At 50.5% G+C, this 27597-nt stretch overlaps 10 protein-coding genes across 10 annotated transcripts; 8 read left to right on the top strand and 2 right to left on the bottom strand.

Annotated features, from left to right (window-relative positions):
* Window positions 1–217: 217 nt before the first annotated feature.
* CORC01_00552 (uncharacterized protein) lies at window positions 218–1557 on the bottom strand (the record flags this gene model as incomplete). The annotated part of the gene is made up of 4 exons (XM_022612209.1): window positions 218–317; window positions 422–442; window positions 555–1035; window positions 1125–1557. 4 exons carry the CDS (start codon window positions 1555–1557, stop codon window positions 218–220), a joined length of 1035 nt encoding a protein of 344 aa, XP_022481348.1.
* Window positions 1558–2302: 745 nt separating this feature from the next.
* On the top strand, window positions 2303–4094 carry CORC01_00553 (uncharacterized protein; the record flags this gene model as incomplete). The annotated part of the gene is made up of 3 exons (XM_022612210.1): window positions 2303–2520; window positions 2618–3067; window positions 3125–4094. 3 exons carry the CDS (start codon window positions 2303–2305, stop codon window positions 4092–4094), a joined length of 1638 nt encoding a protein of 545 aa, XP_022481349.1.
* Window positions 4095–5796: 1702 nt separating this feature from the next.
* On the top strand, window positions 5797–7792 carry CORC01_00554 (uncharacterized protein; the record flags this gene model as incomplete). Its single annotated transcript, XM_022612211.1, has 2 exons — window positions 5797–5913; window positions 6044–7792. Coding segments are annotated over 2 exons (1866 nt in total), but the record flags the coding sequence as incomplete, so codon positions are not given.
* Window positions 7793–9035: 1243 nt separating this feature from the next.
* CORC01_00555 (uncharacterized protein) lies at window positions 9036–10674 on the top strand (the record flags this gene model as incomplete). The annotated part of the gene is made up of 2 exons (XM_022612212.1): window positions 9036–9866; window positions 9931–10674. 2 exons carry the CDS (start codon window positions 9036–9038, stop codon window positions 10672–10674), a joined length of 1575 nt encoding a protein of 524 aa, XP_022481351.1.
* Window positions 10675–10822: 148 nt separating this feature from the next.
* On the bottom strand, window positions 10823–11509 carry CORC01_00556 (uncharacterized protein; the record flags this gene model as incomplete). Its single annotated transcript, XM_022612213.1, has 3 exons — window positions 10823–10942; window positions 11017–11289; window positions 11363–11509. The coding sequence occupies 3 exons, from the start codon at window positions 11507–11509 to the stop codon at window positions 10823–10825; spliced, it is 540 nt and encodes a 179-aa protein (XP_022481352.1).
* A 2791-nt stretch (window positions 11510–14300) lies between these two features.
* On the top strand, window positions 14301–15122 carry CORC01_00557 (cellulose-binding protein; the record flags this gene model as incomplete). The annotated part of the gene is made up of 3 exons (XM_022612214.1): window positions 14301–14373; window positions 14430–14791; window positions 14862–15122. 3 exons carry the CDS (start codon window positions 14301–14303, stop codon window positions 15120–15122), a joined length of 696 nt encoding a protein of 231 aa, XP_022481353.1.
* A 1248-nt stretch (window positions 15123–16370) lies between these two features.
* CORC01_00558 (major facilitator superfamily transporter) lies at window positions 16371–18091 on the top strand (the record flags this gene model as incomplete). Its single annotated transcript, XM_022612215.1, has 3 exons — window positions 16371–16821; window positions 16946–17201; window positions 17254–18091. 3 exons carry the CDS (start codon window positions 16371–16373, stop codon window positions 18089–18091), a joined length of 1545 nt encoding a protein of 514 aa, XP_022481354.1.
* A 2295-nt stretch (window positions 18092–20386) lies between these two features.
* CORC01_00559 (Sodium:neurotransmitter symporter family protein) lies at window positions 20387–22539 on the top strand (the record flags this gene model as incomplete). Its single annotated transcript, XM_022612216.1, has 3 exons — window positions 20387–21175; window positions 21258–22046; window positions 22096–22539. The coding sequence occupies 3 exons, from the start codon at window positions 20387–20389 to the stop codon at window positions 22537–22539; spliced, it is 2022 nt and encodes a 673-aa protein (XP_022481355.1).
* A 532-nt stretch (window positions 22540–23071) lies between these two features.
* On the top strand, window positions 23072–25072 carry CORC01_00560 (uncharacterized protein; the record flags this gene model as incomplete). Its single annotated transcript, XM_022612217.1, has 4 exons — window positions 23072–23528; window positions 23580–24063; window positions 24113–24870; window positions 24927–25072. 4 exons carry the CDS (start codon window positions 23072–23074, stop codon window positions 25070–25072), a joined length of 1845 nt encoding a protein of 614 aa, XP_022481356.1.
* Window positions 25073–26521: 1449 nt separating this feature from the next.
* CORC01_00561 (HHE domain-containing protein) lies at window positions 26522–27096 on the top strand (the record flags this gene model as incomplete). The annotated part of the gene is made up of 2 exons (XM_022612218.1): window positions 26522–26752; window positions 26812–27096. The coding sequence occupies 2 exons, from the start codon at window positions 26522–26524 to the stop codon at window positions 27094–27096; spliced, it is 516 nt and encodes a 171-aa protein (XP_022481357.1).
* Between the last annotated feature and the right edge of the window lie 501 nt (window positions 27097–27597).

Here is a 27597-nt window from a genome sequence, read left to right on the forward strand (position 1 = left end):
CGGCTCTGTCCAGTGTCAAGCCAAACGTTGCCTAAAATACCTACCTTAGTCATAAGTGCCATGCACTATTTAACACAATAAGATCTTTTGTCGAACGTTTCTGATCAGTGTTTTGGATTTAGAAAGTAGAGAATCCTTCCGTCTCGAAACTGATCCCTTCTTGAATTCCAACATCTGCATTCCATTCATTTAATACTAGGGACACTCGAACACAATCTTAGACCTGGAGGAACACTTTCGCCTCAGGGGTGACTAAGTTCTCTAATATCTGGCTTGTCTCATTCCATGCCCGCCGCTGGAGTTCTAATCCGAGGGCCCTATCAATGAAGAAAAGTGTTAGCATACATCCCCTCCAAATCATACTGAACGAGAACATTCAGAACGGGAAAAAGTAGAATCATTTTAGAAATTATCGACTTACCTATCCATGAACTCAGGATATCTACGAGGGAATCAAATCGTTAGTAAACGTGGAGTAAAATTCCCATAACGAGAACAAAACACTCTGGCGCATTAAATATTTTTGAAAGATGAAGGCGAAGAGGTAAACTCACGGAGCGATATCGTAATCGATCAGCATCTTCCCATGCGACCCCACGATTGGCAAACACGAATTCACCACAGTTCGGGCACACATCTCCACAGGCCGGCCAATAAACCAAAGAAGCAGCCGCCCCACGAAAATATGTGAGCTGAGTGGCGTGAAGCAGGCACCCGGATCCAACTGGTGAAAGTGAATCCTCGGATTGCTACCGGGCAGATGACGAGCGCAGAGCTCCCTGATCCAGCACGCGTGTATGATCTTTGCGAGACCGTACTGATAACTCTTCTGCGTGGCAGCATCTTTGACATCGCTGACCTGTTCTAGGTATGAGTCCTTTGCATCATCTGGAAGCGCGACCATCGATGCTGCTGAGCGGATTGCTGAGCTTGTAAGGCTGCTGAGCACCACTGGTTGTTCCTCTCCATCGGCTAACATCTTGGGAAGTAAAAGGAGAATCAAGAGTGCTGATGAGAGGTGAATCAACTGCAGGGCTGGAGAAGTGTTATTATTGTTGAGGCAACTGAAATGGCAGAGAAACCAGTGCAGTTCACGGAGCAGTAATTACTCTGGGGAGACTCACTCTCTTCCCACCCATCGGCAGTCACTCTCGTCTCATCATTCATGATAGCAGAGCCCATGACCACGACATCAATGCGCGTCTGGAACTGATTCATCCTACCCGCAAAAGTCTTGACACTATCAAAAGACAAGAGGTCTACTTCCATCACCTTGATAACTGGCTGCTGGCTTTCGCCATCAACGCTTTGTTTTCTCAACTCCTCAGCCAAAGCCTCGCCCTTCGCAACATTACGAACTGCGAAAATGAGGGTTGAGACCTTGAGACTGGCAATGATGCGTGCCGCGTCCGAGAGAATCACGCCAGTGGCGCCAACCAGAAGGACAGTCTTTTCTTCGAAGCTGGCCGTAGGGGGTGCGAGGCTTGCCTTGGCCTGTCGGCGCATAGTGGCCCAGGGAAAGGCTTCTGAAAAAGGTATTGTCTCTGATTGAACCATCGTGAGTTTTGAAAGTCTGCAAAAGGAGATGGGAAAGCTATCACTTCCAATCAAGTCTCGAGAACTTGGTACTATTGACGGTACATTAGTCCTCGCGATGTTCACTGATGGCAATGCTTTGCGGCAAATCGGGATTGAAATCTTAGTGCTGACATGCGCGGTATTCGGCAACAAGTGATGATCCACGTTTGTTGAGGATATGCAGAGTGATCTGAACGTCATCTCTGCGCAAGTTCATGTCATCCTACATCAATATTGAGACAAGCAGCAAGCTACCGAGAAGCGGCGCACTGTGTTCAAATTTGGCTACCGTGTCCGCGATCTACATGTATACGGAATAGTGCAACAGTTCAGAAATACAAAATCCAATGGCAGACAAGTCGGATATCGCTTTGCATGTACGCGGTGCAATCCTGCGGCGCATACCGTGAGGCTAAGACTGCCTGACTGAATCCCTCCGAAAATGGTTCCGAAATATGATACCCGCTCGCACTCGCATTGCCGCCTGAACTATGCCAGATTCGGCCCTCGTGGGCAGGGTGCCTATGGAGCGTTCAATGTTACATTCGCTTATTCTGGCCATCGGCGTTGTCGTCATTACACACTTTGAGTTCATGTTTGCTCCACTCCGCTGGTGACAGTGGCACCACCAGCGCGTTTATTCCAGCCCGCATAGCATCACCCCGCGTTTGTTCGCGCATTGCTCTTTGATGCCCTGCGCCATCATCCCAACCCAAGCATCATCATGGCTTTATTTGGCTTGTCCGAAAATCTGCTCGCCAGCGATGGCCTTGGCCAGTGGTGGGTTCTGCTCCTGGTAGCCCTCTTCATGGTCGGCGGAAGCCAAGTTCGAGCCAAGTCTCCAGACCCAAGAGAACCACAAGTGGTCAAACCCAAGATACCACTTGTCGGTCACATCATTGGGCTACTGGGGTCAAGGCAAGAATACTATCGTCAACTCGGGTACGTTAGAACCCCGTCCTGTGGATGAGCCACCAAGCAATACAAGCCATGTATATGGAATGAAAACTGAGAAGCCAAATTAATGGACATGTAACAGTCTTGAGAATGCACACCTTCCAATCTTCTCCGTTTCAATGGGAGGCTCCGAGAAGATGTACATAATCACGGCACCACAGTTGATCCAGGTTGCAATGAAGAACAAGGCTTTGAATCTTTACCCAATTATGGCAGAGTTCGCACAGAAGATGGTCGGCCTAGGACCAAACTTCATGGATTTGTTCCACAATCCACCGACAGATGGTTCCATCTCATGGATCGAAGACCAGCATCCATCATTTGCACCGCTGGCTCCCGGGCCTGATCTGCAAGAGATGAACACCTACGTCTTGAACAAGATCTCCAAGACCATCAACTCCATTGGACCTGATTATGAAACCAAAAAGTTGTACTTGTGGTTTCGGGACTCCTTCACCATGGCCACGGTGGGCTCCTTGTTCGGTGATAACAACTCTCTGACGAAGGACTCGACGTTGAGTCAATACCTGTGGTAAGAAGCACCTCTCAAGTTGTCAGAGACTCAATCACTGACGAAGTCAACTTGAAGGGAGTACGACGGTGGACAGGCCCAGCTACTCATGCAGCCGCTGCCCTCCATAACAGTATCGAAGGCGTACAAAGGCCGCGCCAAAGTTCAAAACGCTCTTCGGAAATACTTCCGCGAAGATTTCGATCACATCCACGATGCAAGCAGTGTCGTCAAGCGGCGCGTGGCGGTCAACCGGAAATGGGGCCTGCCCATTGACGACATCGCTGATCACGAGTTTGGAATGCTCTTTGTGAGCGTCACGAATGCCATCCCGACACTCTTCTGGATGATGTGCTATGTATTCCGCGATGCCGATCTCGTTGCGGACTTGCAAAGGGAGCTCCAAGCCATTGCCGTGATACAGCAGCAGGACAACGTTCCTAACGGGGGCCGGCCGTCTCGAAAGTGCACTTTCACCGTTGCCAAGTTTCGAACAGAATGTCCCTTGCTGGTGTCCACCTACAAAGAGGTCATGCGCTTGACAAATCGTTCGACGGGCACACGACGGGTTGTTGAGGACACATTAATTAGCTACACACCATCTGGAGAAGGTGGCGACACAGAGACATATCTCCTCAAGAAAGGTGCAAACATCCAAATCCCTGCCATCATTACCAACTTTGGCCCCAACGAATGGGGCGAAAACGCGCACGACTTCAACCCGCGGCGGTTTATGACTGCCGATAGAGAAAGAGAGCGGGCGCAAAACCGCGCCTTTAACCCTTTCGGTGGCGGTAAGCACCTTTGTCCTGGCCGCTACTTCGCGGACGCGGAGATCTTGGGGGCAATGGCTGCGTTGGTGCTAGGATTCGAGATTGAGACACCGGCTGGTGGCAGGATTGAAGTGCCGCCGATCAATAACAACTTGGCTGAGGCTGTTGGAAAGCCTTTGACGAGCGTGCAGGAAAACATGCTGGCGAGAATCCGTCGGAAGCCGGGTTGGGAGGATGTGGAGTGGGCTTATATCGCGAACAACGTGGCAAGTTGAAAGAATGTCCAGAGTCACGTTGCCAAAGCAGGTCAAGCCTGTAGTAGAGCTAGATTATCTCTTAGTTTACCTGCGAATTGGTGAATGTTTGGTGCAACGGGAAGATAGTATGGTCGATGAAGAAATCAAGTCTAGGTTGTTTGAGTCCTCCGAGTCCCGAGCCTGGCAGTTTACGACTATGCCCAGGCTTTCAGTCCAGTCTTCCTCTTCCCACGGATCCTACTTCATCTCTATTTTAACTTGCCTGCCTTAGTCTCAGAGCATAAAACCCATAGGTTATTTGGCGACTGCTCTGATTTTGCCGGTCAATTACTGCAACTTGCCTAACATTTTCCCTTACTGAACGTATTTCTGACAAAATATCTTTTGGACCTGTCGAGCTGTCGGAGCATGATGCTTGTATGTGTGATTGTGCCTCGGAATCTTTCTCGACTCTGCCAGCTACAACAGAATTGCTCTTGATCAGTTATGTTGACCTAATCAGTCTGTAAACAAAGTCATTGAATGGGACCAGAAGCCCTCTCTTCGGCTTTCGAAATCTTTTTGGCTTTACCGTCAGACCACACAAGCATAAAAGCCGTAAATATTCTTGAATCATTTTCAGACATTCAAACTTGACATTCAAACTTGTCATGATCACAGAGATCCGCCCATTTCCATGTCTTGTCTACGGAATTGACGACGGGGCATCCTCTTCACGTAGTCATCACCCCTCTCTCTGTCTAACGATTGAAGTCCTAACAGGCACAGGGGCAAAGTATCTGGCTAAGTGGTGACCAAATCTAACCCATTTCGTGGTCCCTTGGAAGACGTAGTATCGAGACACGGGCGACCTGCTTTGACCTCACCTTCCTATACCACGCCAAGAAATCGAGCCTGCGGTCTTCCGAATCAGCTTATATCCAGTGTTCAAAAAGGGCTCATAAGTTACTCTCAGAATGTTGTTCCTCGTCCAGTAGAATTCATCTCATGGTGACGACAGCGGCATGGCTATCTCAAGACGAGAAACTACCGGAGCCCTACTGCTCAAAACAATAAGCCAAACTGTCAAACAAGCATTTGACAGCACAAGCCCAGGGATCGGGAGATTCTCCGCATTTCAAACCGGGTTCACTTGATGACAACCAAGATATGAAATGGAACGAATGAATCCAGTAAGAAAAGTGCTATTTAACTCGCCCGTGGAGACATCGTAGAGAGCCTTTTCCTACCGGAAGTTCTAGAGCGACAGCAGCTCGGGCAACAAATGGTCAATCGCAACGTGCATTCACCTGTTGAGAAATGGCACAACGTTTACCTGGCCAGTGAAATTCGACCTAACAGAACATATCATAGACAGGCATCTGGTAAATGTGCAAGCCTGGTGGATGATACGGGATATCATCCTGACCATGCGTTTGGCCTGTTGCCAGAGTATCAATCCTCCGCGGCCACAAAGAAGCAGGCGATATGAACCATTCCCTCAGCCTGCGTCAGCATTTACATTGGGATTGGTCGGCAGACGGGGAAACTTTGAGAATGCGCAAGAAGGAGGCCCCAGTGTCTGAAATCCGCCGGGCACTGAAAAGTCTGTGCAAGGCAATGCTGCGACGAAGCGAGTAATCACGATTCTTTCCTTGCCTTATGCTAGTATAGACTAGAAAGGCGATTTGGAGACGGACGCTGGAATCTTTGGTGATATAGATAGTGTTAAACTTCCAAGAATACCCCTGCCGTTCCCTGCCGGCATGATTCCCGGAGAGCCGGTGAGGGGTCGCCTCGGAACGCTGGCGGCGGAAACCTATCCGAACCGCTTTTCGGCAATCAGCTAAGGATGAAAGTAAAAAAAAGCGAAAACAGGCCCCGAATTTACCTTGTCGTAAGTTACCTTACCATGCTGCAGTAGGTGAAACTTGTCAACTACCAAATGTTTGTTCTGAGGATTGGAAATCTTCCTGGTATTTCTCAAGAATCGAAGATATCCCGTCACAATTTCAATGTCGGCAGCACAAAGCCGGGCCCTTACCGTCATCCCGGGCCAAGCCCAGGGCCGGGTCATCTTTTCAGATATCCCACTCAGCTTCATGATGGGCGTCGACTCCAAGACGGGCATCGTAGCGGATGCCCACCACCCACTCCATGGAACATCTCTCAAAGGCTCTGTTCTCGTCATCCCTGCCGGCCGCGGATCCTGCTCCGGTAGCAGCGCACTCGCAGAGTTGATACTCTCCGGCAACGCCCCTGCAGCCCTCATATTCAGGGATCTGGAGATGATCCTTACCTTGGGCGTCTTGGTGGCCGACAAAATGTTCGACAAGCGCATTCCGATCATCTTCCTTTCAGACCCCTCGCTGTTCGACATGTTCCGCCAAGCATTGGCGGTGCAGATAAACGAGACGAGCTTGTCAGTTTCACCAGGTGGTCAGAAGATTGATTTGGTGCCACAGAGCACAAAGGCGGTTGAGTTGAATTCGACGGACAAATCCATGTTGTCTGGGGAGGAGGGCGAAGCTTCTCGTATAGCGATGGAGATTGTCGTCAAGTACGCCACAGTACAGGGGGCTCAACGTCTGATAGATGTTTCCCAAGTCCATGTGGACGCTTGCGCTTATGTCGGCGAAAGCAGCCTCCTTGTTCCTGAGCGTTTGCTCTCCCTCGGTGGACAGTTTGTGGTGCCATCGACTTGCAACTCTCTCAATGTCGATCGACAGAGGTGGAAGGAACTGGGCGCCAGTCCCGAGATTTCCGAGATAGCGAACAAAATAGGGGATACGTATCTCAAGCTGGGAGCCAAGATGAGCTTCACGTGCGCTCCATACTTACTCGAAAGTAAACCGAAAGCCGGAGAGCAAATCGGATGGTCCGAGTCCAACGCAGTAGTATTCGCGAACAGTGTGCTGGGAGCGCATACGCAGAAGTACCCTGACTACATGGACGTTTTCATCGCTTTGACTGGAAGGGCTCCATATGCTGGATGCCATGCCCCAGAGGGTAGGAATCCGACTGTCATAGTCAAGGTCCCTCAGTTTCGGACTTTCGATCAGTCTATGTTTCCCCTCGTTGGATACAGCATAGGTAATGTTGTTGCCGCCAAAATCCCTTTCATAGTTGGTATGGAGTCAACAAAACCATCCGTGTCAGATCTGAAGGCCTTTGGGGCAGGTTTTGCGACAACATCAGCTGCTCCCATGTTTCACATGAACGGTATCACGCCAGAGGCCGCAATTTTTGAGAAGGCGCTCGTTAGTTTAAAAACCGTCCAAGTGACCGTATCTGACCTTCAACTCGCTTGGAGGCAGCTCAATACAGCCACAGAGCCCTCTATAGACATCGTCTCTCTGGGAAATCCGCATTTTTCCCTTGAAGAATTCTCTCAGCTTGCTCAAGTGTGTCGGAACAGAAAGAAGTCATCAAGTGTCGAGTTGATGATCACCACCAGCCGAAACGCTTACAAAGACGCTCTGGATCTCGGCTACTTGGAAGTCATCGAGAGCTTCGGTGGCCGGCTGATAACGGATACTTGTTGGTGCATGATAGAAGAACCAGTGGTACCTCTCAAGGCAAGAAATGTCATGACAAACTCAGCCAAGTATGCCCATTACGGTCCTGGCATTGTGGGCAAGAAGTTTCACTTCGGTGATGTTGTGGCGTGTATCACTGCGGCGATTAGAGGTCATAGAGAAGAAGATGAGATCAGCCCACCATGGCTTTTCTACTGACCGATGAGAAAAGATGTGGAATACCCGACCGAAGCCAGACCTGATTTGTTTGAAGCAGCGATACATTTCACATCAAGAGCGGTTTTGTTATATTTTGTAGTTGATGGAAAGCACTCTTCTGATATTTACAGGACAATGTGGAATTGGCATTGATCCTGTCCGTATCAGTTAAAGGCGGCAACGTTGTGACGTCTGACCTTGAAAGACCAGGAAGCTAAATAAGTCTCTGTAACCTCACATCTTGCTTGGACCAATCCTGACGGTGTTGATGTTTTGAATATCTATAAGTCTGGGTACCACAAAAACTGACTTGATGCGTTCCGAGAACGATGGGGATTTGGAAATAACTTTCAAACGTTTGCGAGTTGGACGATAAGGTCCACTGAGTGCACTATGATATGTGATCTCACATAACGCTATTCGTATAGGCGAGAAGATGCGGATTGGGATAGAAACTTTAATCGTCTGGATTCATCTCACGTATAAAAGACTTGCGGATGCACATTCTTGCGTCAAGGCAGACACTCTGTTAGGAGCTGACGCTTCCCTTCTTGGCCTTTCAGGCACCAAGTTTCAGCTCAACAACATCATCAACCTTGTGAGGTGCCAGGTTGCGTGTAGGTTTGATCCTTCGATGTATCGCGCCTTGCCAACCGCAGCTGACAGCAGGCATCTTCCATCAGCTTGGTCCATTCGAGTCCTGTCACCTGTGAAGGATCCTCGAAGGACCAGAACCACGCAATGGCATGGATTTCTGTCCGGGAAGAAGGAATCAGAACCAGAGTCCAGCCCCCTTTAGCCCGCCGTTGCGACCCCACGAACACCATGCAAATTATGGTAATCCCACAGCTGACGCTAGCGAGCACCCAACGCGGAAGCCATTCGCGGGATCCCGATCCATCGGAAATGGGGCCTCCGTCAGCGCTTGGCCCAACGCAGAGAAGAGTTGCCTTGAAGTGCTCCATCACGAGCAGGGATGCGCATCCTTCAGACCCCTTACAACCGCTTGGCGCCAGTCAACCGCAGTGAACCCCAATCAGATGAGCCAAAGTCTCGATGAAAATCCACAACGTCTGGCGCTCAACGTTGCAACTCGCGGGCTGACAATGTTTCGGCTCCATAGCGTCGTGGGGTTCTGCCCCCCGGGTCATTGGGCCTGGGTTTCAATGCCTTTAAATCTTTCATCTTCCCACCCTTTTGCCTGCTGGCGATGGCGACGCGATCGAGCTATCGGCGCCTCGTGATGGCGACTCCGAACAACAACGCGTCTCCGACGGAGTACTACGGCGGTCTCGAGGTCGATAGCCGACCGGGCCGTTCGCCGGGAGGATGGGGCGCGGAAGACTTTAGCAAGTTCCGCGTTGCGGACCAGAATAACCTGCCCGAAGTCCACAATCAAGACGGTGACCTTCCGCAGGTCGTGCACCCGTACGGCCATGACTACTCGATGCTGCAGGCCGTTCACCCGGCAGAGGGCGCCTCGGCGATCGAATATCAAAACGGTTCATATGATCAAGGCGGGTTCTACGCTCCAAAAGAAGGTAACCCGCCGGAAGTCGCAACATCAGAAGTCGATGAGAAGCAGCAGAAGCCAAAGGCGGGCACAATATGCGGCATACGACGCAAGACATTCTGGATTGTCCTGGCAGTGGCTCTCATTGTTGTCATTGGCGCCGCGGTAGGAGGAGGCGTCGGCGGTGCGTTGTCAAGGACCGACATTTCGCAACAATCGAGCAGCACGTCAGGAGGATCAGGCGGCAGCGGGAATGGCAGTGGTAACGGACCCGGCAGTGGGAGTGGGAGTGGGAGCGGAAGTGGAAGTGGTGATTCCAGCAACTCGACGACACCGAGCGATATGGATATCCTGCCCAGCACCAGCCTCGGCGCGCTCAACTTCACAGACTCCTATGGCTACGTAAATCACCTCGTGTTTTATCAGCTGCGGTCGAAGAACCTCATGATGTCGTCTTACAACTCTTCCACAAAAGTGTGGAGCTCAACCATCGCGAACAGGGAGAGCACCATCAAAGACGGCACCCCCATCTCCAACAGCTTGTTCTGGCACAGCAATCAGGTCAGCCACCGTCAATTCATCAGCCAGAGAAATCCTCGTGACCGTTACTAACGTCATCTTCCAGATTCGCGATGTCCGCATCTACTACCTCAACGACGCTAATCAGGTCGCGGGCATCATCAACGCCAACCCTGTTTACGGCTCGAACTGGGATAAATCCGGCGTCTCAAATACATTTACTGCGAATGCGAAGTCACAACTGCTTTCCAACGGCATTTATACCCCCGACTCATATCTGTCGAATCTCGTGATATACCAGGACGCCGGAAATACCATCCGCGTTCTTCGCCGAACGGGCGGGTCGGCGGATTGGGCCGCCGTAGGAATCTCGACGGACTTTGGAAAGCCTGCAGAGGGCACCGGGATGTCGTTGATTCCCATCTATACCAATGAGACCACAAAGAAGATGGCTCTTTTCTACACCTCTGAGACGGGATCACTCATCCACCTCACCCTTGTCAATGACAACGACTGGACCAACGGCACTTTACCAACGACACTCGAAAAGAACGCCACGATTGCGGCCTTTTCAAGCGGATATGAAAACAACAATCTAGTTATGCACGTACTAGGATCACAGGCGGATAAAGCACCCGTTTTGACGACTTTCACTGAAGGAGAGTGGACAAATGTTGGAGAAATTTCAACAATGTCTGGCGAGGATAGGCCTTTCAAGATTGCTGCCAACTCAGCTGGCAGAGTATATGGTCTCGTCCAGCGGAATGCTACCAAGGTTGAGATTGTTGAGTGGGAGTGGATTGGTGGTACAACATACAATAAGATTGGTGTTGTAGATACCGTCTCATAATCTGAGCGGCGGCCCTAAATGAATGAATACTAGATAATCCGGTACTCTTGCTCCCCAAAATCTGTATCACCAAATACAACAAACTTAACAAAAACAAGATCAAAACATTACCCCAACCCCCAGGCCCATCACCCGCTTAACTTGAGACTTAAGGCCACTGTGGCTCACTTTTGCAGACCCCTTCCCAGGTGGTGGTGAGACAGTTGAAGTCGAAATTCAACAGATCTGGTTCTGTTTTGACCACCGTACAAGTGTCGTGTTGTTGGTGCTGTGACAGTTGCAATTGTCAGTCTCACAATCTTGGATCGGGCCCAGCAATGTCGGGTTTCACAGCAAACATACCATCTCCACCAGTTTTTTCTGCTGAACAAAGTGCGAGCCATGTTCGTTCTTCATCAAAGCCGGGCCACGGCCCTTGCTGGCCTCCCTAGCCCGGCCAGGGCGATCACCCCCGGCCGGGGTCGGGGCGACGGGACGCGGATCAGCCCGCGAAGCACGGGCTGCCTTGCGCGCTTTGGACCGGGCGGCAGCGGCGGTAACACGCGCTCTGTGCTCAGCTTTGACTTTGGCGACGAAATGCGGCACGGGGTTGGGGCATCGGTCTTCATAAGCATGCTTTTGAATGACAACTTTGTCAGTCTGCTGTCTCGAAGCTCCCTTGAGGCGGAAAGCATGTTTCTGGACTTACGCGGTGCATGCTGCCTATCTTGGTGAACCCCTTGAAGCAGCCGGGGCAGATGGCTTCAATCATCTTGGGGACCCGGGGCATCGTGAAGCGCATCAGTGGCATCTGGGCGGTTTCCCTCAACACGTAGTGATTGTACTGGCCGAACATGATGACGGGAGAGTAGATGGCACGATAAAGAACTGGCAGAAGTTCGTCAAGTGGTTAATGATTGACGACTGACCGCGAACATTACCTGGGCTTACCCTCCCTTTTGTCTTCATCACCGTGGCTGTGAGGATGGCACCGGCTTAAGGACGTACTGAACAACTACGATGGCTTCTCAAAGAGTCTCCAGTTGGCCCCGTAAGAAGACAGGGATTCATCATGTCACTAGTTGGAACTAACAGCCTGTCGCAAGGCCGCGACGGACGGATGGGTGATTGATGAACAATGATGCCCCTCTGTACAAGGATGGCGCGGCAAGCGCGCTATCTCATCGTCTAAGTAAAGCGCTTATTGCTTCTTCCCCCGGGCTCGTGGTGTGAGTTCTCTAAGTCTGGCAGTTGGGGGCCAGGTTCGTGTCTTTGTTGGTCGCGAACAGCGATAGTCAAAGTTGCAACCAACAGTGGTGTAGGTCTCCCCAGAGCCAAGTCTGGGGGCATGGCCGCATGGGCTAATGGAGGGTAGAGTCTTGGGAGTTTCTTGAATATGTGGAGTTTCTATCACCAACGTGATGGGAATGACTGGAAACCAAAGTACACCTCTCCGAAGCTTGGTCGATCGGCGATCCCAAATTGTTTTGGAGCTTGAACAGTGAAGCCGCCGTTTGGGATGGACTCTGGAATCAGCCACCCCAGTTCCATCGGGTAGCTATTTCACAGGCAGACAGATTCATCGGCAGTAGTAAACAGAAGAACTGTCTCTTTGTGTTCAAGCTCCTAAGCGGTATCTCGGTCAATCGGCAAACATCCAACTGACAAGGGGCGAAAGGGCAAAGTGCCTTTGCCAGAGAACCGCCCGCAAGCCTCTCAATAACGACATCTTGAAAGCTGCTAAAGACACAAAAGCTAGCCACTTCGCCTCGTTTCAGGCCAGGATACGAATATGGAAGACCTTGTTCACCATGCAAGGTTGACTTTGGTTAGGATCGTCGACTTTTAGCAATGTCTTCGCACTCGGGCCCGGGGTTAGCGGGGCCCAGAACAGAGACGCCCATGTTGGTTGCACAGCAGTGTAGTTATAAACCTCAGTGACAGTCCAAGCCATGAGTAAGAGTCGCTTCTGGTCATAATCCATGTCCAGTTCGCATGAGGGGGATTCCACGCCGCACGCGACGCCATGTGACCTGTTTTAGTCCCAGGTACCAAGCAGCCATGTCGCATGTTTAATGAGCACAGCCCATGTTGATGAGTTTGTTTCCGGATTCCTGGGTCTCGAAGCAATCAAGTGCGAGGGCAGAAGGTGAGCGGTGAACAGCGGTGAACCGACGAATAGCAACCAACACCCAGATCCAATACGAGGATACCGTCGTATTGACCAGCCAAACAACATTGAACCAACATTGTATCTTTGCATGGTGTGCCACTGAATTTCAACCAACTGCGGTATTTTCCTTTTCCTTCCGCCACTGGACAAGGTTGTTCGCTTTCATATCGTTCAAGTGTCCGTAAGTAGGTGCTGAATAATGTCTGCCGAGGTGCGACGTCCCGCACTATCCGCAGCTCCCGGTCTCAACCGCGGCCCGCACCTTTGACGGGTTCACGGTCAAGCGGGCGTCGAATAAACCCCCTTGCATGACCATGTCAACACGTGCCTGGTGTTCCTGGTACGAGCTCTGCGGTACCTGGACGAGACACACATGAGGAAGAACAGGCACGGGTGGCTTCTGGAGGACGTCATCGGCATGGTTTTGCAAGCGTCCTGTAGTCGGCCGCGCCTAACTCGGAGCCTTCGAAATTTAGCCACTCTGGTTGAATGGAGCGGTGAATTAGAAATTGCCAAGTAGTGATTCAATTCACATTGAACCAATGTCAACTTTATGGAGCTTGCCCGACACCACTACCATAGTTCAAAAGCCCATCAGTAGGTGATTTTGCTGATGGTTCTCTGCTTCCATGACATTGGATTGCGGGGAAAGAGAAACGAAATAACTCGCACGCAGCTCCGGTTCACGGCGGATACCTCTCAGATCGATGCAACTTATGGGCACAGAGTCTGATGATTCGCTTGAATAGTCAACCCATGCTATGACGGGCATGAAGCATGAGGCATGAATGTAGCTGTCAGGGCCGCGTCGTCCCTCAGCCTGTCATGGCCTGTTGAATTTCAGGAGAAAAATGCAGAGGACAATCTGCGCCACGGTTATCGTGGATTCTTTGTCCCACGTGCATCGTGCTGCATGACTGTGGCGTTTTCTATGTCCTCACGCCGCAAAGCTCCAACGCTTTGAGAGCCTCCAAGTTTCGGTAAAGCTGGTCCATTCAGACGATCAAAGCCTACCCCTCAGTTCAACCACCATCAGGATAATCCAACCAGCACCTTGCCAAAACTTCCGGCTATTCAGAAGGTCACATTGCTTCCATACAAGGTCTCGAGTGAAGTAGCAACGAGACTCTTTCCAATCCCAAAAATGGATTTAACCATCGGCACACTCTCGGGAAACTCGGGGACAGGACTCCGTTAGTCTTATATTCTGTCAATACGACTTACCGTAAATGAGCGCAATTCCCCTTTCGGGCGGATGGAAGAATTTGATCTCTCCCCCAAACGCGTTTTTGCCAAATATCTATTACGAGGGTTGGAAGTAAGATAGTCTCACTAACGTGGCAATTAAAGGGTTCCTGATGCCGCATAAGATCATTGTTCGAGCTGCCTCCTGCTTTGTTTCCCTGCTTATGCTCTTTCCCGATGCTTTGAAAATCCAAATGCTCGGTAGCAAGTAATCTTTTGGTTATACAAAATGCAGCCTTTCAAAATTTTCATCGCCTTCGGATTGGTCACTGCCGCTTTTGCACAGTCCAAAATCAAAATTAGTCAGTTGAAACCCTCAAATGCCACGTTAAATGCCAGCTATCTAATGATTTTCGAGTGCCGCTGGGTGACTCCATCACCGAGATAACGTGCGGGAGGGCTTTGGTCTGGGACATGATTGTCAGGGAGAATCTTGCCGATAAGGTGCAATTCGTTGGCTCCATGACCAACAACCCGCAAAACTGCCGAGCGCAATCGGGCTCTTTTGATCTCCACCATGAGGGCCACTCGGGTTGGCTCTCCATCAACATTGCCAATCAATATCTGCAAGGGTGGCTGGCAAGTACCAAGCCCGATATCGTCCAGTTCATGCTTGGCACCAACGATGTTGCGCAAGCGCGGACGACCAACGACATTATCGCTTCGTACACCAACATGGTGGGGTTGATGAGAGCATCCAACCCCAGAATGAAGATTCTGGTTTGTATTACTATTAAGTTTGCAAAGCTTTGCAAATGATACAGGAAAACGTAGTAACACAAGCCTACAGGTTGATCGTTTGATCCCGTTGTCCTTCAATGGCGGTGGAATCGACACTCTCAATCAGCGGATTCCAAGTTGGGCCAGCGAACAGAACTCGACCATCTCTCCAATCGCAATTGCAGACTGTTCAACATCTGCTGGGTTCACAACCGCCATGTTGAGAGATGGCGTACACCCTAATGAACAGGGAGACCAGGTCATAGCCCGACAAGTCGGTCCATTGCTCATCAGATACATCAAGGACCTCGTTGTCGAACATGGCCTGTGAGGCAGTAAGACTTAGGACCGAATAGGCATCATTCATGGATTGAAATACCAAAGGTCCGGTATCTGTTGGGATGAGGTTTCGAGGGGATCACAGATAACCGATTAGAACTGAAACCCGTTGCCAGCTTAATCTATTGACGATTGTGGAACGCAAACATACGCGACTGCTTGAACAACTCATCAAGGTATACCACGAAGTGAGATATGCACTAAAGTTTTATCTTAAAAGTAAGTTTTATCTTAAAAGTAATAGTATAATGTTGGCTGGGGGAAGATCGTCATACGCAGCGGTAGACTCGTTTTCAAACGTACCTTAGAGAAACCATGGTTAAGAGATACACTTGCTGCTAGCAAGTGACATATTCTTCAAAGACAGGCAGATTCACGTCTAGAAACCGACCACAATAAGGAACACCGAAGAGGCCCCTCACTGACCTCGGTTACACTCACTCGCAAACAGCATGACGAGATGCCCAGTTGGTAGGGAAATTTACTTTGTACAACGGTCCGAAGTCCTCGAACTGAATGCACTCTGGCCCACCTCGGCCAAGGACAGCCTTGGAAGGCCGCCATGATGACTGAGCGCCGACAGCCAAGACCGACAATTGAGTGAAATCGCACGAAGAGGTCGAAGTTTGAGAGAGAGACATCTTCGAGGTCAGCCCCTGCACATCATATGCAATCAACGAGAGCGTATGATGGACTTAGAGGAGTCGTGCACTTATCGGCCAAAGGATAGGGAACCAAGTCAGCTCTGAAAGTGCACTGAGCAAAGGACATTCTAGCTCATCCTGTGGGGATCACCTCGGTCTCCTCGACCCGAAGGATTCGATAATTTAGTTTCGCCCTCGTGTTTGGTATCACACTCGAGCACGGACGAACCTGAGGGACTTCCGGCTACTAGAATCCTACAATTATCTGACTTCCGAGACGTCTGACATCTGGCTCCCGCTCATCGGCACAAGTCTGTGCTCGGAACGATCCTCCCGCTGCAGATATTAGTCTCCCGTATACTAAGAACTCATGGGCGGAAATAGCAAGATATGCGCAAAGTCTGTCGGCCAAAACGCGAGTTTCCTTGCCGGATGACAATGCTGGACAGGTAATAGATGATTTACTCGACCAAATCCTATAGCTATTGCATTTGAACACATCCCGCTGTGCATCTAGATCTCGAGGAATTGCTTCTCCATCATATTCTGTTACGTTCATTGCTTTCTTGGGCTACAGCTGAATCCCGGGCAAGAAAATGTCAGACCCCATGGAGTTGGAGCAGGATCGCTCGAAACGGATCTCCAGATCGAATGAACAGTTCGGCGATGAAGTCAAGACCGCGGGCGTCGTAGAGAGGCCAGTCGTCTCCAGAAGCGAGTCGATCCAAAGCGAATCATACGGATTCTCTGCTGGTGACAAGACCTTCGACAAGAAGCTCCTCTACAAACTGGATATGCGTCTAATGATCGCCATGTTCTTTCTCAACTTTCTCTCACTGATGGGCCGGACGAACATTGGGGCCGCTCTGATCCGTCAACTTCCACAGGACCTCCATCTGGACGCCATGAAGGTGTTCATCGTCCTCACGATGCCGGCAGCGCCGCTGATACTCTTCGAAGTCCCAAGTAATCTGCTGATGCGATTTCTGGACCGCAAATTCAACTTCCCTTACATGTGGTACATGTGTCTTCTCGACGTTCTATTGGGTAAGTACATGTTTGTTATCTAGTGGGGAATATAGGAAAGACAGGGAAGAGTAGCATCGACATGGAAATATCAGCCTATGAGGCTAGCGGGACGTTGACGTGTGTATGCTGATATGGAATCCAGGTATCATCACGATCGGCCAAGGTTTCGTTCAGAACTTCGACCAAATGGTCGCAACGCGATTCTTCGTTGGTGTTTTTGATGCTGGCCTAATACCTGGCTGTGTTTTTCTTTGTTCTCTTTACTACCCTCCGAGGCACCTTCAATGGAGACTTGGACTCATCACTGTTGCCAATATTTGCTCAAACATCGCCGGAAATTTCCTTGCATATGCGATCGCCAATATTCAAACCACTGAAAATTTCAAAGGATGGAGATGGTATGATGCTAGCCATTGAAAGGCGTTCGTGGATGACTCTAACATCTCCCAGGATCTTCGTCATAGAAGGCATCTTCACTGTGGCAGCTTCTCTAGCCTGCCTTCCTGCTAATGTTGGGCCTCCAGAGAAAGCCAACTTTCTGACTGAGGAAGAGAAAAGGATCATCAAGAACACTGTTGAAATACGCTCTACAGAGATTGGTGTTCTGGGCGAGTGGAAAATGTTCTTTTTGAACCCGCTGAACTACTGCTGGGCTGCCCTTTATTGCTTCACGACTACAACAGCCTACTCAGTCTCCATCTTCTCGCCATCCTTCGTCAAATCATTCCACCCGGAGCTGAGCGCCGCCGATGTGCAGGCGCAAGTCGTACCCATCTTCGTGGTGGCTGCCGTAGCATGCCTGACAACAGCGTACGCCGCTGACCGTCTTAACCACCGAGCCGCCTTTGGGCTCGGTGGCTTCATTTTCACCATCATTGGATACGCTATTTTGAGACAAGATGAGCGGGAAAGCTCAAATATCACCATGATGGCGCTGTACTTCATTGCTTTCGGCACTTACATCACCCTTCCCATGATATGGATCTTGGCAATGCAAAATTTGCAGACACCGTTCCAGCGAGCCATTGGAAGTGGCTTTGTGGTCGGAGTTGGTAACACATCAGGTTACATCTCAGCGTGGATCTTCAAGACAAGCGGCGGCCCGTACTACAAGAACGGAATGACGATCAGCATGATCTTGGTAATCATCGCATTCGTTCTCCTTTCTGCTAGCTGGCTTTACATCGAGATGCATAATAGAAGACTTGACAGGGAGGAGAGGTTGCATCCTTCAGCGACAGCTGGGGCTAAGAGGCTTACTGGGCGAAGTTTTCGGTACAAGGCCTAGGATGTTGGCATTGTATTACGATTAGATGAATCAGCTTTGATCTAGCAATCTCGAAGCGATTGAGCCTACTTGACTCCAAGTACGTCCACATCGGCTTTTCCATCGTGGTGGAAGGAAACCAGTTGAATAATGCCGTCCTTGCGTGTGGGGATCCGGTTATCTGTATAGTCTGCCACAACCTCATGCAACTAGCTAACCTCTTTGTCGTCTCAAATAACATCAATAGGAACCCATAGTCAATCAAACATGGTTAAAATTAAATCTCCATGTGGTTTGGATTTTGGGTTACTGGCATCTTTTGAAGCAAATCTTTCATACCCTCACGTAAGGATTCCATTGGTGCTACCTTTTCATCACTCTCTATATGCTGTGCTGTCGGCTCTTAGAACACATTGCCAACTTTCTTGCCATTGAAGATCTAGAAACTCAAGGCAGTCACCTCCACACCCTACACCCCATTGGTGGAGACACCTTTTTACACTCGAGGTGACTATGAGCCCTTGTAGTTCGTATTACCCGAGTATTGTTCTGCTTTTTCGGAGGAACCCTGTGATTGAAATGGGAACATAGCCGCCTTAACACTCACCCTAGAACCATGACTATTAGCCAAGACACATATGTTCTGCGTCGTTGGCTGTGTATCAACGCGTACCCTTATCACGGCTTTCCTGATTCTTTTAGTCTTAAGGTAGAAATTCCGCTTTTGTGATCGAATATGCGATCTCTCATTTTGGTTAGTCTCCTGCTTGCCCTTAATCACCAGTCGTAGGTCTTAGAGCAGGAGGCATGAGCAGAAACCCCTACAGGTTTGGCACAGATCGAGTCTGAGAAGTTCTGATTAGCCATTTCAGCTTCGAAGGTCCACTATAAGTTGGCGACGCTTGGTGTCACCAAGCTCCAAATTTCCCATCGCCATCAGACCACGCATTGTAGCATGGGACTATGGTTACTGGGGCTCTCATGAAATTTACGAACGATAAGATTCCGACGATGCTTGCCAGGTAGATAGACATGGGCGGCACGAACTCTAAAGCCACGACAAGATTTCCACCGGTCAGGCAGGACGATTCATCTGCGATGTCTTGGGGTAAAGAAATCTATATGCCAGTTTCCCCCCATCTTCATGTCTAGAATCTAAAATAACTCGCGGCCCCTCTTGGTCAGAAGTCCAGAGTAACTACATGGCAATTTGTTCCGCAGTCTTTATGATAGTGCTAAACAATGCCAAATCCAGCATTATGCTTCAATAAACCGATTGTGGCCTTTCCTAATGACTGACGTCGTCAAAATTGTGCCAGATTGGCTCTGCGAATGGCGCTGTGATCAAGCATCGTAGACTGAACACAGTGGTGGCAAGTGAGAGATGGTTGGTTACGTAAGCCTCTGCTGATGAATAGCCGGTGTCATTCATTCTCAGAGTCCCAGTCTTTTCTCATCTTTATTCTCGACTCGTACGCTCTTACACTCATCACCCTGCGGGAAGGTCTCACAACGATACAGTCAGCCGAATTAGAAACCAACAGAATTTACGTATTCTTACGTATTCCCTGCGACGCTATATGTCAGACCGGGACGCCGCATGGCGGGGGCGTTCGCGTCATCCCGCTCCGGTGATTCGACGGAACGACGCCCTTGGGTCCGTCCTCGGTCTTGGCCGGGCGGATACTGGTGCGTCTCGCGCCCCTTAGGGCCTTGTCGCCAAGTCCGCCGAGCCTTCAAACCGGGATACTCTCGCGTCTCCGCCCCTAGCTCCCACCCGCGATGCCACGACAAACGGCTGATGGAGGATTCGCTAAAGTTCTTGTCCTATGTAATGCTAAGAACCTTCGGTATATCCACCTACCACACGCTTGTGTGAGGGTCTTTCGTGAACCCCACGAGGCGCGGACGAAGAACAAGATTGCGTGCTTGATAGAAACGCCTCCTGCGGCGAGGGGAAAAGTGAAAAGCTCTGCAGTTCAGCCGGGTCACGTTTAATGCTCCTCAAACTCAATAAAAAGAAGACCACCGACGAGAGGCTTGGTACGTACCTTCGCAGAATGAGAGAGCTTTCCTCCTCTCTTGGCCTTTTCACCTGGCCCCTTCATCTCCACTTCAGACCACCCAAGGCGATCTCACCCCTCAAGGTTTCCTCATCCAAAGCCATTCGCAACTCATACTTTGTTTGAGCCTCGTATATGGTCAGAATCTGCAACCTCGACATCTTACTCTTGCCGAACGACATCCGCTTCCCCGTCGGACCGGACCGGATCTGGGTCGTTCTCGGGCCGCAAACATCGACACGTGCACGTGGCAATGGATGTGCTCAGAAAATTCGGGGGCTGGTTTGCTCCTCCGCCGAACAAGGCGGAAGACGGCCGTGATGCATGGCCTTCAAGGGCCTCCTTTCTTCTGGCCTCCATGGGTGGCTGCGCCGGAATGGGCAACCTCCTTCGATACCCGTCACAAGTTTACAACAACCACGGCCTGCAGTGGTACATCCCATACTTGATGGCCGTTTTCATTGTTGCCATCCCGGTTCTCGTACTGGAGATTGCAATCGGACAAGCCTACCGCGGCGGTAGTGTTGTAGCATACGCAAATGTCAACCAGAGACTAAAGGGATTGGGACTGTCACTGATCTATGTTGGATTCGTTGTCACGCCCTACTTTGTCGTAAACTTGGCGTGGATCATGAGCTACTTCCGACACTCTTTTACAAGTCCATTACCATGGACCAATGAGCCCGATTATTTCTTCAACCGAAAGGTCGTTGCCAACGTTGATCCGATCGAGGGCAATCTTACGGCAGATGGCACCAGCGTCTTGAACTACACAGAGTACCCTGGAACCGCTCTACTGGGAGAGACGACTGGATGGGCAGCTTTCACTTTTTTTCTCATGTATATTTCCATCTTCCGTGGAGTCGGACTTACTGGTCGCGTCGTTTACTTTACCATGGGCTTGCCTATCGTGGTCACCATTGTCTTGATTGGTAGGTCCGTGTCGCTTGAAAATGCAGGAGAGGGAGTGAAGCTCTACTTCGCGACGTGGAGAGGTGACCAACTGGCGCGAGGCCAGGTCTGGCAGACAGCTTGTGGTCAGGTATGGGATTTATTCTTTAGTTTCACAGCCTCTTTCCTCTCTGATGATGAAAATCATGATCGATAAACTAACTATCCCCAAGGTGTTCTTCAGCACCGGAGTGGGTTTCGGCTACTTCACATCGTACGCCTCGTATAATCGCCAGTACTCGAACGCAGTCATGGATTCGATCTTGATTGTCTGCAGCAACGTACTGTTTGAGAATATCGCCGCGTTTGCCGTGTTCGGCGTTGTTGGATACCTGGGTATGCGCCCCGACCCCGAGAATCCCATCGGAGGCTTCAGCGTCGGCTTCCTCACCCTGCCTCAAGCGGTGGCCGAAATGCCTGGTGCCAATTTCTGGGCCGTCGCCTTGTTCTTCACTCTCATGGTTCTCGGCTACAGTTCAGCATTCGCCATGTTGGACGCTATCGTCACGCTCGTAATGGACACAGGCATCAAGGCTAGCCGACCCATTGTGGTCACGAGTCTCACCATCCTGTCTTTTCTTCTCTGCCTTCCTTACTGCACCGAGTTTGGCTACTACCTCCTTACTGGTATCGACCGCTGGACGAATGATGTGGCGCTCGTGTTTGTTGTTTTCGCAGAATGTATTTCGTCGACGAGTGTTTACCGCTGCAAAGATGTCATCGGACAAGTCGGCAAGCCAGCATTTGTCATCTACAACACTTGCTACGTCTTAGCCATGGTGCTGGGAGTGGCTATCGCTCACGCTGTTCATCCCGGTGCTGGAGCTGGCGTTGGATTTGGTATTTTCATTGGCGGAAGTGTTGCTTCTGGTGTTATCGGCAAAACCCCTGACTCTATCCCGCCGAGGTTCTGGGGAAAGAATGCTTTCATGGGCAAGTTCTGGTACCTGGCCTTCTACTCTGTGAGCTTTCCAATCCTCCGACAGGAATTGCACTAACACCGCCGTCAAGGGGAATCAACTTCGCAGAGATCTGAATGTCGTTATTGGCAGCGGAAAGAACTGGAACATTCCGACGTTCTGGCCTGTGCTTCTCCGCTACATCTCGGGTCCAATCTTGGCTATTGTCTACGGCTTTTCCTACCCGTCATTCTACGAACTCCGATACGATCCCTTGCACATTCTGGGCTTTGCTGTCGGTCACATCGCTTTAATCTTGATCTTGGCCGGCTTTATAGTGCCGCGCTGGTTCAACGTTTTCATCCCGGCGCATCGTCAAAATGAGGGAAAGATGGCTTATGCTCCAAATGTCACTATCGGCGCAGATGAGGCCCAAGCTATCGCAGCTGGAACCATGGAGCAAGGACACTCGCGTTCAGATGAAGGCATTGGCCGGAAAGTGTCGCCTGCCAACGATGGACTGATCACAGAGGAGGAAAGGAAGAATGCCCTTTGAAATGGTCAAGGTCGTTCTATATGAGAGAATACTTTACATACTTACCTAATAGAAGGAACTTTCTGTTGTCCAGAGTAAATGGTTTAATGTTTTAATCGTGGGCATGGCGCAGATTAAAATGCTTAAACGTAATTCAGCAGTATTTGATTCGTAGAATTTAATTTTCATATAACCCAATATGAGAGGTCTGAGAGGCGTACAGTCAGCGCCTGATTGTTGGATCATTCAACTCCTTGAGGTGTTGTTAAGCACCCAGTTTGACAAAACCACCTTGAAGCCTGCCTTTGTTGAGTTGAGGATCTCGACACAAACTTTTCATTTGCGCTCGGGGCACATTCAGAATCTAAACAGCCGGACGAGCCGAGGTTTGTTACAACCCATGCGGAGGTGTCACGGTTGTGCAGTGCGGGGAGGGCGGCTAAAGGACTCCTGCTGGAACCTGAAGAGTTTAATGGTACTACTAATGTTAATTATTCTCAGCTAACTACACTAGAACCATCATCTGCACCGTCATTCACATACTTCTGTCATCATGCCTCTTAGAACCAATCTTCCCAGTCATCTCACATCTCGCGCAAACGATACGGCGCGCATCGCATCGGCGTCGGGATCCGCAGCAGATAGGCGCCATGGTCTTGCTGAGCTCGCTAGAGATGAAGACATCCAGTATATCGTCGGCGACTGGATGTCAGAGTATAATATGGCATCCAGGGGTGGCGCGAAGGCGAGTGACCCTACGAATTCCTCCGAGTTTGAGCCCTCGTTCCTTGAAGCGATTGAGCCGGCGCTACAACACCTTGATGCCAAACGAATCAAGCTTGCTGTCAATGCGGGTGCAAGTGATACGAAGAGGCTGCACGATGTTCTGGTTCAGATGATTAGCGAAAAGGGACTCAAGCTCAAAGTCGCTTGGATTGAGGGCGACGAGGTGATTGATGTAGTGCAAAAGGGGTTAAAATCTGGAGAAGTATTCAAGAATCTGACGACAGGTAAGAACGTGACCAGTCCCGTGGCAACTAGATAGGTGCTAACTAATCTAGGCGAGAATATCAAGGATTGGCCTTACGAACCTATTTACGCTCAGGCATATCTCGGATGTTGGGGCATTGTCGAGGCCTTCAAGCAAGGGGCTCACATTGTCTTGTGTGGCCGTGTAGCTGATGCTTCCCCAACCATTGCCTGCGCAGCGTATCACCACGGTTGGAAGCGCGATGACTACTCGCAGCTAGCACATGCACTCGTCGCAGGCCATTTCATCGAATGCACAACCTATGTGACGGGTGGGAACTTCTCTGGGTTCAAAGACTTGCCTCGCACATCTGTCGACATCGGGTTTCCGATAGCCAAAGTCGAGGGAACCGGAGAATTTATCGTGTACAAGCAAGCTCGAAAGGGAGGTATGGTGAACATGGAAACATGCAAGGCTCAGCTCCTATACGAGATCCAAGGTCCCTACTACTATAACTCGGATGTCGCGGCCGTAGTGGACAATATCAAGATGACGCAAGTGGGAGAAAATCAAGTGTCTGCCACCTTCTTCTACCCTTGAAAACCTACACTGACGTTGATGCAGACGAGTCTTTAATGTCGGTAATATGAAGCCTCCTCCAACTACAAAGGTCGGAATCACAGCCAAAGGCGGGTATCAAGCTGAAGCGCATTACTTCCTCTGCGGCCTCGACATACAAAAGAAGGCGGCTCTCTTTGAGCGGCAACTTCGCCACGTCTTCAACGAGGCTTCATTCTCGTGTCTCAAATTCAGCATCAACGGTTCTTGCCCAGAAAACCCCGCGAACCAGGATGCGGCAACGGTCGACCTACGCATCTTTGCGCAGGCGCGCGAAGAAGCGGCGCTATCGCCTTTGACGTTTCTGAAACCAATCGTGGATAATATCATGCAAAGTTATCCCGGTGCAACATTCCACCTAGACACGCGTCAGGCGCTGCCCAAGGAGTACTTTGAGTACTGGGTCAGCATTCTCCCACAAAGCGCGGCAAAGCATGTGTGTCATTTGCCGTGGAAGAATCAGCAGGTGGACATTGAACCGCCGCGGGATACAGTAGACTTTTTGTACGACCAGCCGACGTACGAAACAAAAAGCCCGATCAATGTCGCATCCTTGGGGCAAACGACAAGGGCACCTCTTGGGTATGTCGTACATGCGCGGTCGGGTGACAAGGGGTCGGACGGCAACGTTGGCTTTTTCGTGCGCAACGCCGACGAGTGGGATTGGTTGAGGTCGGTCTTGACAGTCAGCAAAATCCGTGATTTGCTAGGAGAGGATGACAAGGGCAAGCGGATTTTCCGGTTCGAGCTTCCACATCTCCATGGTGAGTCTCGCGTTCCGTGTTTCCATGATGTGCTGTGTAGACTGACAAGGTAGCAGCTGTGCATTTTCTTTTAAAGGACCACCTTGATCGGGGTGTCTCTGCTAGCTCTTCCTACGATTTCCTGAGCAAGAACTTGGCAGAATATCTAAGATGCAAACATGTCGACATTCCAGACAAGTTTCTGGCTCGCGGCAGGATCTGAGATTGGAGGCCAAGGTACTCTTGGGAGGTAATAGTGTTGGAAGAGGTACTCAGTGGTACTTTGCGACCTATGACAGGGCGCACCAAGGATTCGAGGCTTCGGCAGCGAAATCAAATCGCGGCCCAATTTTTGACCGTACTAGGTAATACAAGCCTTCGGGTGGTGCGGTTGGGTGACGAGGTGGTACACTGCAAAAGCCCACACCGAAAGAATCGTGATAAGGGGAACCATGTAATGAAGTAAACTAGCCGTGCCGGTTCATACTTTTGTCTTGGCTTATAGCCACAGTGCCTTTTTCCAAGGAATGGCTTACCCCGCGACGGGTCTGACGAGATGGCGTCAATTGACACGTATTTCCTCCGCCGTTTGATGGCTAGGGGGGCTTACTAGCTTGCAAAAAGGTGCTTTTTGTCTTAGACATCTCCCCCCTGTAAGTCTAAGCCAGTTGAGCCCTTGGATCAAAATGCCACAGCCACATAGCACCTTTGGTCGTCCCTTGAGAGCCGGAACAACTCTCTTAGGGACAAAGCCCAGAGTCGCGTTCCTTACGTGGTGGTTGGTTGAGATAACGAAGGCTGGCGACGCACTCTCCCTTCCCTGTCCGTGGCAAATGCGACGTATTATGCCCTTTATAGCTACTCCTTATCGACATGGAACGTGAAGCTTTGGGCTAGAAGCCCACGTGGCACAGTCTGGCGGCCGACGCGGCGCGCCAGGGTCCCAAATCCCAGCGTTCAGAAACGGAATGGGGTGACGCGATGATGATAGAGTGGCGGGCGAGAAAAGCAGGGCTGAGGCCCAAGACACACATTTGCGTTTGCCAAACAAATCACCGTCCGGGGATTCGCAACCGGATGCGTGGTCCACCATGCCGGAATAGGCAATGTGTGATGCCGGTCATCTTGGGGGCGGATTCTCAACCGCCCGGGACCACTCACTCGTCACTCCACGCCTCCGGAGCGGCTGCTCCACTTTGCACCGGGAGCTCGGGGTTCTAAGCGCCCCACTGATTCCCTTTGCTTCTCGGGATGCTGCAGTCTGCAAGCCTGTAATGTCTTCAAGGTGCTTTGACAGGACCCCTCCCTTGCTGTGCCTGGAGTGACAGCTTATCAGGGCTGCTGGGCACCGTGGGGGAGACATGGTGACATGGTGCTCTCCATCATGTATCACATTGGGATCAGCCCCGGTGGGACGCCACAAACAAAACGTCATTTATGGATTTGCTTACTTAGGCTGAGGACAGCCCGCTCGCTGGTTGGGCCTGAGGTCCTATTCAAAGACACACTTATCTATCCAGGCGTGAATAGAAAAGACCCATCTACATCAAATTTAAAAAAAATCATCACTCCGAATTTGGCACCCAATACAACCCATCCGCTGATTCCTCTTTCATGACTCGAAGTAATCTGCCTCAACACTCATCAACTACTAGTACTCAAAGCCAGCATCATGACGAAACTCAGCGACGCGATCAAGGATGACCATCGGAAAATCGAGCAGGCCTATCGATATATCCTAACATCAACCACTACTGAGGACAAAATCCGATGGAGAAACGAGCTCAGTCTCGAACTTGCAAGACATTGCATCAGCGAGGAACAGGTTCTTCTTCCTATTCTCACAGATCGACTATCGGATGGCGAGTCTCGCAGCTCCAAGAATCATACGGACCGGGAAAGCGTATGTTCTCTATTTACGCCCTCACCAAATCCCAAGAAGAAGCTGACCAGCTACCCTAGTTGAAGGAGAAAATATGCCGTCTCCAAGCTATTCCGGTCGACGATGTCAGCTTCGAAACCGAGTTGAAGGCTCTCTGGGTCGACATGGCAGCCCATGTTCGCGACACCGATAATCAGGACGTGGCACGTCTGGAAGAGTGTCTCACTATGACCGAGTCCGAGGAGCTGGCCAGGCAATTTCGGCTCACAATGTCCATGGCGCCAACGCGGAGTAACCCCTCGCCTGACCGTGGACCCCCGTCTCAGCAGATCACGGACTTTCTCGCCACTAAAACCGGGCCTTGAAGGGGAGAGGCCCGATTTTGCGGGGTTGTGGAGGGGGGAATTCTGGGGAAACGTGAATAAGACGTCAGACGATATACGACTTTATGACGGAGAACCCATTTGAGCGTCCACAGCAGATCCGAATCGAATAGTTCTCCCACCATTGTGACCTCACTTGCTCAGTACCTAGAGCACTCTTCTAATGCCCTGAGTTTGTGTCCTAGTGACTTTGAACGGTGGCATGGCGCACGAAGGGAACAATGTGTTTTGCCGATCTTCATCGAGTTTGCAACTCTCGTATTTGAAATGTGCTTAGAAAAACGGAAGTTGATCAAGGTTCTCTCACAGCCTTGAGTATACGATTTGATGTAGGGTGTACTCATGCAATCAATTCCCCTGTAGCTTCCGCACATGCGACGAAGCATACGAGGCGCATAGAGCCGACCGGACCGGAGCCGAGAATCACCGGGTTCGGCCGGTCTGTATCCACCACGGCGAATTCATTCCGGCATCTTGCTGTCA

Source organism: Colletotrichum orchidophilum (genome assembly GCF_001831195.1).
Source record: "Colletotrichum orchidophilum strain IMI 309357 chromosome Unknown Scaffold_3.1, whole genome shotgun sequence".
In the NCBI taxonomy this organism is placed as follows: domain Eukaryota; kingdom Fungi; phylum Ascomycota; class Sordariomycetes; order Glomerellales; family Glomerellaceae; genus Colletotrichum; species Colletotrichum orchidophilum.